The 13,989-nt window shown below is 37.0% G+C and overlaps 1 protein-coding gene across 1 annotated transcript in view; it reads left to right on the top strand.

Moving 5' to 3' along the window:
- Positions 1-13,091, top strand: part of CRACR2A (calcium release activated channel regulator 2A) — a 52,777-nt gene extending 39,686 nt beyond the window's left edge. Inside the window, exons 13-18 of the mRNA XM_039699697.1 lie at positions 1,516-1,648; positions 3,611-3,692; positions 4,655-4,769; positions 6,469-6,570; positions 11,136-11,212; positions 12,154-13,091. Of these exons, the coding sequence (XP_039555631.1) occupies positions 1,516-1,648; positions 3,611-3,692; positions 4,655-4,769; positions 6,469-6,570; positions 11,136-11,212; positions 12,154-12,244 (600 nt within the window). The 3' untranslated portion in view covers positions 12,245-13,091. The remainder of the gene's footprint in view (positions 1-1,515; positions 1,649-3,610; positions 3,693-4,654; positions 4,770-6,468; positions 6,571-11,135; positions 11,213-12,153) is intronic.
- Positions 13,092-13,989: the final 898 nt, after the last annotated feature.

The following is a 13,989-nucleotide window of genomic DNA, read 5'->3' as shown; positions in this document are numbered from 1 at the left end:
GTGTAAGACCACCTGGGACAAAGTATTTCAGGTCATGTAGTCCATATATTTTGCTATGGTTCTCAGAAGCACTGTGATAATATGCCAAGCTGATGATTGTATGTTAGCTTGTTTAATTTCCCAGAGCACACAGACTAATAAGCTGGGAATGGTTTTCATCAGGACTGAGAATGTGCTTTGTATTAATGTATGTGTGTTACTAGTAGCCTATAGTTGCCGTGGGGTTTAGAATTTTAATAGAAAAGGAAAATAAGAAACCCCTCTATAATTGTGGTGGGCTATAAGCCCAGCTCAAGAAAGACACATGTATTTTTTGTCCCTAAAATTTACAGCATGAATGATTTTTATTTTTTTTCACACAAAGGGAGACAGAAGCTCAAGCCTCTGTTGTTTGAGATTTTTTCCGCATCAAGAACAGCTGTCTATTTCTTCTCCTTTCTTTAAGGCTTCTGTATATTTGTAGAAAATACTTCCAAGTGCAAACTTCAGTGTCTCATTCAAAGGACTGTCAGGCAGTGAATTCATTTCTGATATCTTCACGAAGGCAGCAGTCTCATGGATCCTTCATGTCAAATGACTGGCAGAGGGCCCTTCCCTCCTTTCCTCCTTTCCTTCCTCTCCCTCCTCACAACCCACACCTTAACCAACTGATGTCGGGACCATCCATGATCTTGCTGCCCTTCTGCAGCATAGAAAACAAACATTCTATCATCTCCCTCTTCCTTCACTTTTACACAGAATAGAAGAGACCAGCAAGAGCACCCCCTGCAAACCAGCTGGTGCTACAAGTGCTTCCCTAAGCAACTCCTGATTTACATACAAAAGAATTATGACCTACTTGATAGAGGATATAAATATTCTCTCCAGCATCCACTTAACTTAGCCTGCAGTAAACAGAACCTGGATAAGCAGAACAAATTGTTGTTCCTCCTGCTTAAAAAGCAAAATGACAGAAACATAGCTGAATGTTTACAGCCTGATTAAATGGTCTAATTCTCTGTCTGTGTCTTTCCTCCATGCTTCTGCCAGTAATGTTAAACAGATGTAGAAATGCAGTAATTGGATGGGAGTTCTTGGCTCAATGCTAGTAACAGAGAGAAGAATCTGGTAGCATAAGCCAAAAAATTATGACTTTACTTCTGTTATCTAGATGAAGATGTGCTGCTTCCTGTGTCACTGGTATAGGATGAAGCTACTGAGCAGAGCTGTGTGAAGCTTTATAAATTTTGATTTGTGGCCATGAACATAAACTGTTTTATTTTGTCAGTTTCCCATAAAGGTTCGTATTCAGGATACTTCGAGCTCAGTGCAAATCACTGCACTTTGGATGATCTGGAATGATGCATGGCAAACATCTGAAATGCTGAGTTATTTTAAGAAACAGAATATTGCTTCATGAGTAATGAAGAATATGATAGGATAAAATCTATTATTTTCTGCATATCAGCCTTTTTAACTGGAGAGACAACAGGATTTATAGAACAGTCAGAGGCTAATTTTTGCTCTTACTTGAAGGAGGAGAAAATAAACTCTGTCCCAGAGCGATTATTCAAGATTGTTTTTGTGGGCAATTCGAGTGTTGGAAAGACTTCATTCTTAAGAAGATTTTGTGAAGATCGTTTTTTCCCAGACACTGCTGCTACTGTAGGTAAGTTTAATAATATAACTATTGTTATTTTTGTTCTGACAGTACTTAAGAGTTTCTACTGAGATCAGGCCTTGTATTATAAAACAGAAACATACAGATGTTGTAAAAGTAGGACATGCAAAGTAAGTTCTCTTAAACTGGAAAGCACATAATTGATGGAAAAGTTTCAGAGTAGATTCTGTACTGAAATCCTGGCCAGCAGTGAGATAACTCAGAAAAAATCTACTGATTTCTGTGAAGCTAGAATTTCCCTGTAGATCTCACAGTTCTGAAACAGATCTGTACTCTGGACTGCACTGTACTAACAATCCCACCTTCGTATCTCATTGTTATCCTTCTAAGTAATCTGATTCTGTTTTAGAGAGAAAGTAGAATATCTGAATCACTTATTTGAAGGTTTAGCATTATACTAATCACCAAAAAAATATGTTAGACCAGTGTTTTGAAAGCCAAAATTTTCAAAGCCTACCTTCTTACCTTGCCTAAAGTTGTAGACCAAGCTTTCAGACTCAAAATCGAGGTACAAGAACTCAAGTATAGGTTATTGCAATGCAGCTGGGTTAAATGACTGGATTCTTTATACTTAGCCTGTATTGACACCTTACTTATTCTGCAGCATATATGAAATAAAACTTACCTACTTCAAGGTGAGCTTAGTAATGTCCTAGTTTTTTACTGAGTGTATGTTCATTGACTGGAATGCGGGCTTGGACACCTATCTGCAATTGTCTATTCATGTATCCTATAGACTTAAAGGCTGTGTCTTGTCCATGTTGTCCTGTAATTGGCTGATACATTTTTGTACACTCTGAGGTCTTACACATTGTGTGCAATTTTCTAGAGGAAAAGCACAGGAATGAGTCTGAACTTTTTCCTCTTTTGGCTGGTCATCCAGAGTTCTTGCAAAGAAAATGTCAAGACATTTGTCATACCTTTGATTTAGTGTTCACATCAATGAGTTTCACATGTGTGAGTTATGACTGGCAAGGTAAAGACAATTGAACAGTCAAGTGAATGACATGGAGAGGAATGTTCTCAATGAATTTCTACAGAATAGTTCAAATTTCTTCCCTTGAGGCACAAGCAATAGGTACTTCATACAGGTTTTTAATTGCCTATTCAAGGAATCTAAGCAGACATAGATGCTTCTCCATTGATGCCACTGGTAAAAATCCCATTTTTGTGGAAAAAGACCCCAAAGATACTGTTGCTGACCTACTGAGATCCCTTTTGACCTGAATTATTCAATGATTCAATGATTTTATGATACAGTTCAATGTGATACCAAAAATATGTAGGTTGTCATTAGGAGGAGGTAGTGACTGATTAACATTTTGAATTCTAATTATTGTTATAAATATCCAGAAAATACTTACATCTTCACAGGTTAGAGGAATCAGGAGAGGATTAATTTAAAAGTTTAAATAAATGAATTTTTATGTCCACTAACCTAAATGAAGTGAGCTCATCTTCTACGTTATAAATAGGGGAAGATATTCTCCACATGTTCAGTCCACCTATCTTCAGCATTTATCTTAGGTTCCACTGTTCCCTGTGCCTTGTCTTGTGTTTTTCCACTGACTGTGGAAGGTTCCCATGTGGTTAGCTCAAACTAAAATAATGTATTTCACACAACTGATGTCACGCAGTGAATTCCAGGCTAAATGTCTTAGACTGCTGTGGACTGTCAGATGGACCATTGATTCATGTTCTATGATTTGGAAAGTGACTTATCTTGCATATTTTACAAAACTGAACTACTCTACTACCATTCAGTATTTTATTGCTGGAGGACTTCAAGCAAATAAAAGCTCTTGTTCTCTGATAGCTGGAGACTCTGGACATAATTTTTAATGCAGTGCCTATCTTTTTACTTCTCTGGAATTGTTGCTATTTGCAGGATCCAGTTTTCAGTGATCAAACAGCTTGTAAAGAGACAGTTCACCTTGGTTTCTGTTGCAGGTGTGGATTACAACGTGAGAACTGTCACAGTGGATCGCACCCAGGTAGCGCTGCAGCTCTGGGACACAGCTGGCCAGGAACGGTGAGGAAAGCTCTCTTATGCTTCACCCCTGGGACTCAGCCCAGCTGTGTAGCTGCTCTCTCACTCCCTCATCTCTGGGGTGGAGGAGGGAATTGGAGGGATGGAAGTGGCAAAACTCCTTGTTTGAAATGAAGACAGTATAATGAAATTCAACTCCATGCCAGTCAAAACCTGTACGCATTTTAAGGTCTCACTTCCTTGAATCATCTGTTTGAATATTATTAAGTGTGTACCTAATCCTGCTTCTTGTGAGAGGTACAAATACAGGAGCATTCCTAATAGTGCCAGTGGATTCACAGTTTAGCTCATTCCCTTGCAGCACTAAGTAAGCTCAAAAACGTTTAGTTGCACTGTTTCTTTAGGAGGAAGACTGATTTTAAAATTCACCTGGAATTATTCCTATAGCAGAAAATACCTTAATGGTTAAAAAAGATGATTTTTGGTTTGTTTTGGTTTTTTTTTTTGTTTTTTTTTTTGTTTGTTTGTTTGTTTGTTTTTTTACTAAAGAAATACCACTGTAGTAGAGCTCCAGGTTTTTTTAAGATTTCAGTGGTAATTTCCTTCCCAATCTCCTCACCTATTGTGTAATTTTCTATTACTATTACTGTTACTAAAAACAAGGATGATAATGACAATCTGTGTTTTCTACATGAAGCTTTGGAAAAAGGTCTCCAAAAACCTAGCTAGCTTTAGAAGAGCACTTAGTGAGGGGGAAATTTCTGCTCCAAGCTTAAAATGAAAGAGGTGAGAAAAGGTGAGATATGCAGCTAATTATCCTACCTAACCCAGAGTCAGTTAAAGAAGGCAAGGGGAGCTTTTCCAAACACTTTCTTTTAAAAAATCCTATTAATTTTTTTTTCCAAATAATTTATTTGCCTTTATACGGAGGAATTACTATAAATTTTAACTTGTCAGATTGTTGCTTCTGTTGAAGAGAGCTGTAATCAGATTCTTGCTTGTAGGTACCGAAGCATTACCAAGCAGTTTTTCAGAAAAGCTGATGGGGTCATTGTGATGTATGACATAACAGCAAAAGACACATTCACAGCTGTCAAGCAGTGGCTGATAAGCATTGAGGTAACTGGGCATAACTTGAAATCCAAACCCTGGTGTCATTCTCTACCTTCTTCTGAACAAGGGTTAGCAGGGTAAAACAGAGAGCACCATCTTTCTTGTGTTGTCACAATTACATTTTTGCTTGTGAGTTTGGTCTACACTGTTGCCAGTGAAGTTGTTTTTCATCTCTATCTCTATGGAAAAAAAATCATAGTTCCAGGGTTTTAAGGACTTAGGATGAGTGGTGGGAAAATCCCAGCCTGGTGTCCTCTGATTTCTCATGAAGAGAGCTCAGCTGATGACCCCCACTGGATCACTGCTAGCACTGAGAGGTGTTTTGGATCAGTGGTGGTGATCTGGTGATCACTGATGATCACTAGCATTTGATAACCAAGTGCATAGCTCATGGAAAATAGACTATATTGTGAACATAAGCCATAGACTTAGAACTATGTAATCTACATTACTGCTGTGAAACTGCCTTGTGAAAGACAGTTCCGTTTCCTGGGGATCATCCTTTCAAAAGGATGAAAGGATGATCACCACATGAAAAGGAAATCATAGTCCATAGTCCAGTGACAGCAATTAATTAAAAATTAAAACATATTAAGAGCGTAAGCAACGGAATTTGCTTGTGGCCAGAACAGAGTAAAAATAAAACTGAGGCAGCTGCCAGAAAGGGCTGACTTGTAGCAAGAATGAAGTGTGACTTCCTGTTAGCACACTGAAAAAGTAAGGGACAAATCAATATGCAAAGATCATTTAGTCTGATTTTATTTGGCATGTGCTCTAGTATAACACACTATTATTATAATATGATTATATATATGATGATTATTATTATTATTAGTATATACTATTATATTTCCAGAATAGGCAAGAGGTGGCTTTGGGAGTTCAGATTAGGACTCAGTCATTTAAATGCCTCCAAACACTCATAGTTATTCCAGATATGAGTAGCCTTAATGAAGTACTCTTAGCATGCATTTGGGAAGAACAGGCCCTTGCTAATTATATGGTCTTAATAAATCAGTGGCATGTTTTAATTCAGTATGGTAAAAGCTAGAGGAGCATTGCTGATTTTGATTCAGAAAAATGAAATATTGTGGTCAAAAGTATTTTCCAAGCTGTTCACTCTTCTTTACTAACTGATTTTTGTTTGCTGCAAACTGTTGCTAAGTTGGACATACTGCCAAGTCCCTTCACTGCTGTAGCACTCAGCCCAGCTAATGAAAGCTCACTGTGATAATTATAACTCTTTTCAGAATAGATTTTGATTTCTGTCTACTCTCTGTATTTTGGGGGGCCTATTCTATGTATTTCTTCACTATTTCGTGTAATTCATTTGGCATAATAGTACCCAGGTGTGGCCATTTTTTTTTCTGGCCATGTAATTAGAAAAGCAGTGGCTGTAAACACATAATATCTGAGCCTGTGTAGCATGGTGGTTTTCTCTCTCCCATTTTAATATGAAGTCTAATGAGCTTCTGTGCTGTTATTTAAAAAAAATCCCTAGTCAGTGTAATCTTAGCATTATGTCTTTTTCATGTCTTTTATCCAGCTTCAATTCCTGACATGTTTGTAAGCAAAGTAGTATGTCCCTAGTTTGTGTGAAGTCTTAAATGTCTTGTTAGAGTGTGACGTTTGTTAGCTTTTATTCTCTTCATCTGTGATCTTTTGAATTCAACACTTCAGTTGATATTTGCTGTTTATTCTGCAGGAGGCAACTGGAGAGAACGTGCCTGTTCTTTTATTGGGTAACAAAACCGATAACGAAAAGGAGCGTGAGGTCCCGATGGGAATAGGAGACCATCTTGCAAAGGTACTGTACTTTGGGAGCTCCTTACAAGGCTTGAAGGTGAAGGTTTCGAAATGGAGTCTCAATGTGTCTAAATATATAGAAGTACAGTTTAATCTTAGTCAGGTAGGTATCTTTAAGGATTAGGAACCCCATCACACTCTTCAATTCAGCTTTCAGTGATGTAAGTGCTGATAATTATAGTACTTACAACACTGCCTAGATAAAGAGAACACCCTAAAACCAAAGCAATCAAATAAAAAACCCTAAACCAAACCAAAAAGTGAGTGGAGAAGAAAAATATTTAATAATTCACTCTCATTGTGTCTCGCCTCTCTTTTTTGTCTCTTTTTCTCTATTTTTTCCCTTGCTGCTTCTTTTCTCTCTCTTTTTTCCTCCCTTTTCCCAGTGAAAGGATTCTTAACATAGAGATAATTTGGGGATCTTTTCTCCCTCCTACCTCCTGTAAAACCAAAGAATACCATCTGTTACTCCTGTGGTAGGAGTAGAAAACATGTTTACTTTTAGTAACTTTCCATCAAGGAGATAAAATAAGCAGAGTTAACAGTCTGCATCTACCAGAGCACTGGTGATCCATGAGCATAATTTAAGCAATCAAGGGACTGCAAATACCAGATACTTGTTTATATTCTTGTGCACCATGCCCATCAATTTTTCCTTTGAATCTCTTTTTACAGTGCTTATAGTTGAAACATGAATGTCTGCAGAATGTTCATTTATTTAGAAGTAAGAAATTGAAATATTGCTGAAATATTCACCAAATTGGTAGGAATATACCTAAATTAGACAGTGTGCTGGATTTCACATATTTACCTCTTTTACCTTTCAAAATAGATTTACTGCCAGTAATAAAAAGGGTGTTTTCAAATTTTGAAGTGCAGCTGAATTGTTCTTTCAGGAAGGGTTACTGCTAGGCACCTCTCTGTAACTGAAAGATTTAGGGCCAGATCTCTCTTTATCTGATTTCAATGATTCACATAGCCTTTTGAAATTATACCTCCCTATTCAGGTTTGTGTCCATTATTTGGTTTTTGTCAAAGAGGTTTATCAGCCTTGAACTCTATCCCCCAAAGGATCTCCCTTTAGGAAATCAGCTTTATTTTCTTGTGTGTGGAAAGCAGATAACTTTGAGACCTTGAAAGCTAGGAGGGAGACCAGGGTGTAGCACTGAATCCTTGTGTGAAAAAACAAGTGACACATAAATGCTAAATGGACAGAGAGTAGGTGTCTTGCATGCCATCTTGCTCTAAAAAGACTGTACTAGTAAAACAAAGATGAATCACTCAAGTATATAGAGCTCACAGCCCACCAGGCTATTAATTCTAACATGTCATGTGAGAAAATAAAATGTTTTGCATAAGTAAAACAAAAAGTTGTCAAATAAGATGGTTATAATCTAGTGAATGGATCTGAATGACTCACTTGAATGCTTGAATGTGCTGCCTGAGGTAGTTAAGAGAAGGAGTGATTAATGGCAATGGATTAGTTGAAAAGTAGCATAGATATAATTAAATTATAATAATTTGCTTGCTGAGCTAATAATAACCATGAATTTTAATGAAATATTAATTCTTGCTAAATGGCCATGTAAGTCCTGTGAAACCACATACCACTGTCTCTGTTAGTATGCAGCTGAGTTACTTATTTTGTGAATAATCCCATGAATTACTCACAAATGATCCCAAATACACAGGGCTAGGTGCTGAGCTGATACTAATTTGTATAGCCATATTTGGTGAAAACAAGCTCTTGTTGTGCAAAGAATCAGTTTAGCCTGTTGGTCCTGAAGTCCAGTATTTTTAAGGACTGTTTCAATGTCTCACAGGATGAGATTGGTTTTACCGAGCTTTTTCTATAGTCAGAAAGGAACATGTATTTTCAGGGGACATTTCAGTCCAGCTGTATTAACCCTTGCATTACTTCAGTCCCACATCCTACACGCATTCTGCTGTACTACAGCTTTGGTCAGAAACCCAAGGGCTTCCATTATAATGCCCTTGTCACATAACTTCTCTGTAAGGCGGGCAGCACAATTAATTTTTAAAAGGAATAATGGCAGCCTGAAGGGAGTAGTCATTTGAGAAGACTTGTAGTTCCAGTGTGTTTGTTATACCCTGTAAAAAGGAATAATGGAATGAGCACAGGGGTTGTGGAAGTCCATTTGACTTGTTTTAGCAGAGGACCCAGAAGGAACACTCCAAATTTCTCTTTAGCTTAGCTTGATTCAGTGATCAAGAGTTCATATGAACACAACAAGAGAGACTATTCAGATCATATTGTGAGTGTCCAGGAACAGACAATGTTCTGTTTGAGTACAGAAGTGTAAGCACTGCCAATTATTTTAATAAAATGCCTTATGGCATACTTATATCCACATGATTTTATGTTGGCCCGCACATACTTCCTGAGTGATCTTAAATGGGTCCATAAATCCTTCTCTATCACTGTTCCCCAACGATAAAATAAGATAATGCCTGCTCTGCCTTGGCTTTGCAGAGTATATGTGCTTCATGGAATGAAGACTGTTTCTGTGTATTCATAGTGCCTAATTTGGCAGCCTGTCAGTGCCATTCTTACACAAATACTGCCAATGAGACAGCTATTCTCAGAGCATGGTACTTTACAGGACAGAAAATTGCCCAGCTCCCTCTGGTAATACTTAATTTTCCTCCCTATTCTGCTGATTTGTCGGTAAGTTTTTAAAATGAAGTAATTGCCAGTGGTCTCCAAGGTTCAGTTTGTTCCTGGATGGAGATGGATGGCATTTCCTAGCTTAATAATTATATGTGTCCTGCCTGCTCCTAGTTTGTGCTCCTTGTGTATTCTATCAATTAAAGCTTCCTCTTTGAATCAGAGAAATGGCATGTTGTATTTCCAGACTATCTCCTCTTTCAGATAAGAACCTTTTTGCTAGACTGAGAGAATTAAGTACTCATTATCAATTTAGTTTAACTTGTTGTCTTTCCATCCAAGCAATTTGTTGAAAAATCCATTTAGATTCATGCCAGCGTAAATAAAGGTATCACCGAGAGTTCTCCTCTGGTGACACTCTGTTGTATGTGGGGAAGATGTTGGAGTAGTATCACTCTCAGCTAGACTGACATGAAATACCTATAAACTGACCATAGCAGGTTTTCTGTTAGAGTTCTGATCAGCTGAGCAGAAAAATAGAGTGTCATTTTGATTTCAAGTTTCTGTTTGCATAGCTAGTAAGAAATTTGACCTGGTCAAATTCTATCTTAAAGCTTTTCTAAGAAAAGCAAGAGAATCTTAGGGTTGCAGTATTGCAAATGTTGCATATGTTTAAAAACATCGATAAAAGTCTATTCAACACTAACATTGCCTGATTTCTTCCTTCTCTACTTTTCTGTGCTTATCTGGTCATCAAGAAATTATTGCATGTTGTTCAATCCTGTTTTTCTGTGGAACAAACAATATAACCATTGACAACATATATAAAACTGACGTTGGATAACTCTGAAGCACTTCTTTTAGAGCTGCTAAAATAAACTACTGTATTTATGGAGTTCTTTTCCCTACTTTTTGTCTCTGAAATTCCACGAAGATGACTAAAATTTCCAAATTTGTGCAATTCTGGAAGCATAATATATAGAGAAAAAATCCACAAAAAACCCAAACCAAACCAGAAATACCTGGTCATCTTAATAGAAAGTTTTGAGAACTGAATTATAAATGCCTTCTGAAGAGTGGTTAAATAAGTATAAGTGCAGTAACCAGAGTTAATAACAAACAAATGCAACTCTGCAGACATAATTGTAATCTTCTAAGGTACTGACTTATTTACTTGAATTTTAAGCTACTGCTATAAATAGCAATAAGACACAGAGACAAGTGGAAAGTGAATAGAAATTTGAAATCTAGATGGGTAAAAGGACATGTAGTAATACCACAGAGGCAGTGTGGTTGACCTTCATTGTAGCAGGTTGTTAAAGTAGACAGGTATCTATTTTGGAGGGTAATCTGTCATTCCCTTTCAAACTTCTCTGCCGTCAGAACTGCCAGGTCAGGCTCTTGTGCAGATGATCTCTTGCTTTTGCTTTTATAAGGCTTCAGCTGAGACTCTCTCCCAAGACTTGATCATTTACCCACTGCTCGTAATTACAAAGTTCCCAGGGGAGTACAAAACTGAAAGATGCAGGCTGACTGGAAAGAAAGTGCAGAAAAGTTTCACAAGTACAAAAAGATGAAAGAAGAGTTACTGTAATTCTTTTTACCTGCTTTGTCCAGCACTCAGTGATGTGGGAATTGCCTGATCATCATAAGGGAAGTTCACAAGATGTAGTACCTTACAAGATCTCTTTTCATTTGAGCTCTTACATCAAAAGCCACTCCACAGAACAAATATCTAAGAGAAGCATATAGTTGTTATTTGTGAGGCACACTTGGACTTCTTTTGTTACTTTTTACAGTTAGCTGTATAATTATAATCCTAAAATAATCTATTTCTCCTTTATTTTCATATTTCAGTATATCTCTGTTGCTCTTTTTACAGCTGGAGTGAGACATTGTGCAGAAGTAATTGAAATGGTCTTTCTCTTTGATTGTAGGATTATAATTTAATTTTCTATGAATGCAGTGCTTATTCTGGGTACAATGTGGAAAAATCTGTGCTCCACTTAGCTAGGTAAGATAAAAACACCAACAATGAGTTTTTTTATGTGCCTGACTGCCCTGTAGCTCATGACGTTGTGAATTCTCTTTGTTTAACTAGTTTTAAGTTATGTTATATTATATTTATATTAGTTTTTTATGTTTATTAGTTATAGGAACTCAGGGTGGTGAAATATTCATTGCTTTTAAACTGCTGTGTCACCTGACCCTGTTGCTCTGACTGAGAATTGCTCAGGTTCATAAAGAGTTATGCTGTTGAAACTCTGTATAGATCCAGAAACATCTGGATTGTTGCTAGGAAAGCTGAGGGTCTTGGCTGCTGTGATAATTCTTGCAAGAATTTCCTGAAGGTTTGCAGAAATATACTTGAAAATGGATGCTGCTGACTCCTTGCAGCAGGACATTGGATATGCTTCCTTCTCCCCTCTGCTCATTACATCTCAAATTCTCCTGGGGGCTGGGAGACAGGAAGAAGTGGATTTTAAAACTTATATAAAGGCTAGAGGTAAAGATACAGGAAAATATGGCCCCACTGAACCACTTACAGAGGTGAAGACACTGGTAATGAGTTGGCAAATCGCCGATATTGTTGCTGAAATTAGTGAAATTTTGTGAAAGTGTCAGTAATTGATAAATGTCTGGGCAGCCAGATTTGTTTCAGTTTTGTTCCAGCCTTAAAAGTAAGAAATGAAAGTCACTGTTTTGAGTCTGTGTAATATGCAATGTGTTAACAATCAGCACTAACTAAATTTTTCTAACTAAATGAACAAAAGCGGTTGTGTGATGCGGCCACCATAATTGTACTTTTTTGCTTGTTTGTTAGGTCACAAAATTTTGTCATCTTCTGTTAAATCTCTGGACAATTTTACACTCTTGGGAAAATGGATTTTTTGTTCAATCTCTTGTGGGTTTTATTGACGTTTTTTTCTCACGAGTATTCTTTCTTTGCCCCAGGATTTTAAAAGAACATGAAGATAAAGTGAAAGAGAAAACCATCGAACTTCAATCTGATACAAACAAAAAGTCATGCTGTATGAGGCAATAAAATGCTGAGGCATGTTTAGACAAGTCATACATTTATAAAACACTACCTGGCACTATCAGATTTGCTTTTATACTCCAAATATTTCTTCTGCTGTGTTCTGACTGTAGGTGCAAGTGAAAGTGAAAATCTTTATATGATCTGATCTTGCTTTTATAAATATTGTCTTTAGTTAATTGAGAGTGTATTTGGGACAGTAACAGTCTTTTATTCTGTTTGATGCCAAACACCACTGAATCCTGCTTTGTCACCAGGCTTGTAGAAAGTGCCACATTATTAATATGAAGGAACAATTTTATGGGAAGAAAACTCTTTTGAATATGAAGTAAATTCCTACTTGTATGAATAACCCATCGTATGAATACTGCTTATTTCATTTTTGTTCAGATCCTTAGATCCTCATTTTTGGGCTAAGCTCCCTTTACAGTTTTAAAAAATTGCCATAGGTGTAGTTGTTTGTAGTTTAAAACATGTTAAGGCTGACTGAACAGCTCTTTGTCTCCAAAAGTCTGTCATAGGAGGTGTCATAGAAAATTTTGGAGGTAGAATTTTCAGAAACAGCAGATCTTATTTTGAGGAAGATTTTGAAAAACTTACCAGCATTTAATGAATGAAAAATCACACCAAAATTCAGTGAGATATTGCTCTTTTAGCAATGCTAAGAAAAAATTCCTCCTCATGTAGCTAAACACATGACTGCTTTTTCAAAAGCAGCTGCCACACAACATTCCTCCAGGGCCTGATAGCACTGAGACACAGTTTACCCATGGGATGCATTTTAGAAAATCATGGCCCACCCTGGACCATAAGAAACACAGATGTCAATTATCTTTGGAAGCTTTTGTGGAGTATAAATGGAAATAAGAAACTTGAGAGTGCGTCACCACATGATCAACAATTATTCCTGGTGGGATATGTCTTCACTGCATCCGGCTATTGTGGTAAGCATTCAAGAACAAGTATTCACAATGGTGAGCTTGTTGGGAAGGTGGAACACATGGCATAATTTATTTCATTAAAATATTACACAAGATGGTAGATTTCATTATATAAAATTGTTACAGACATTTTTAAAATCAATTTTCTAAATGTTTTTAAAAATGTATTTTTAATTTAATCACTTTGAAACTAAAGATGAGTAATAAGCATTAGCTCAATAAGTAACTCTATTTTGGATAAAAACTTTGTCAGTAATTAATTGTGCTCTTGGGATTTCAGTCTGATCAAAGGTGTTCATCTAGTTCCAAAAACTGCACAATAGGGGTTTATGGACTTTCCCCTACAGCAATTTCGATATCCATACCAGCACTCAAATGCCCTTTCCTATGAGTTGGGGTCCAAGTGTGACCCTTTCCCTGTCAGGTAGAATAACCAGGGGTTTACTTCTGTCAGGAATGATGGATGAACCAAGCAGCCCAGGATAAGCTGATTATTAAGAGTTTTTCCCTTGTTGATTCCTGAGAATCTGTTCATCCAAATGAAAAAAACTACCCTTTCCTTCAATGAGGTGCCTAAGAAGCTCTAAAACACTAAAGGAGCAAAATGAGTATCCATTACTGAAAATCAATAGGCTTTCTGTTCACTTCTCAGGGTTGCTTCTTGAAGTCCACTACTGGTTGTGGAGAGTTGAGTCACCTTATCAACTGTGGCACATTATCCATCATGGAAGACTTAGAATTGAATCATCTGTGTTCAGTCCTGTCTGGAGCTGAACTAATGCAAACCATTAATTCAAACATCAACAAAAA

The sequence above is a fragment of the Passer montanus genome, unplaced genomic scaffold (genome assembly GCF_014805655.1).
Source record: "Passer montanus isolate IOZ18808 unplaced genomic scaffold, ASM1480565v1 scaffold137, whole genome shotgun sequence".
NCBI classification, from domain to species: domain Eukaryota; kingdom Metazoa; phylum Chordata; class Aves; order Passeriformes; family Passeridae; genus Passer; species Passer montanus.
The sequence above is the reverse complement of the archived record's forward strand: the minus strand, read 5'-3'. Positions and strand labels throughout refer to the sequence as shown.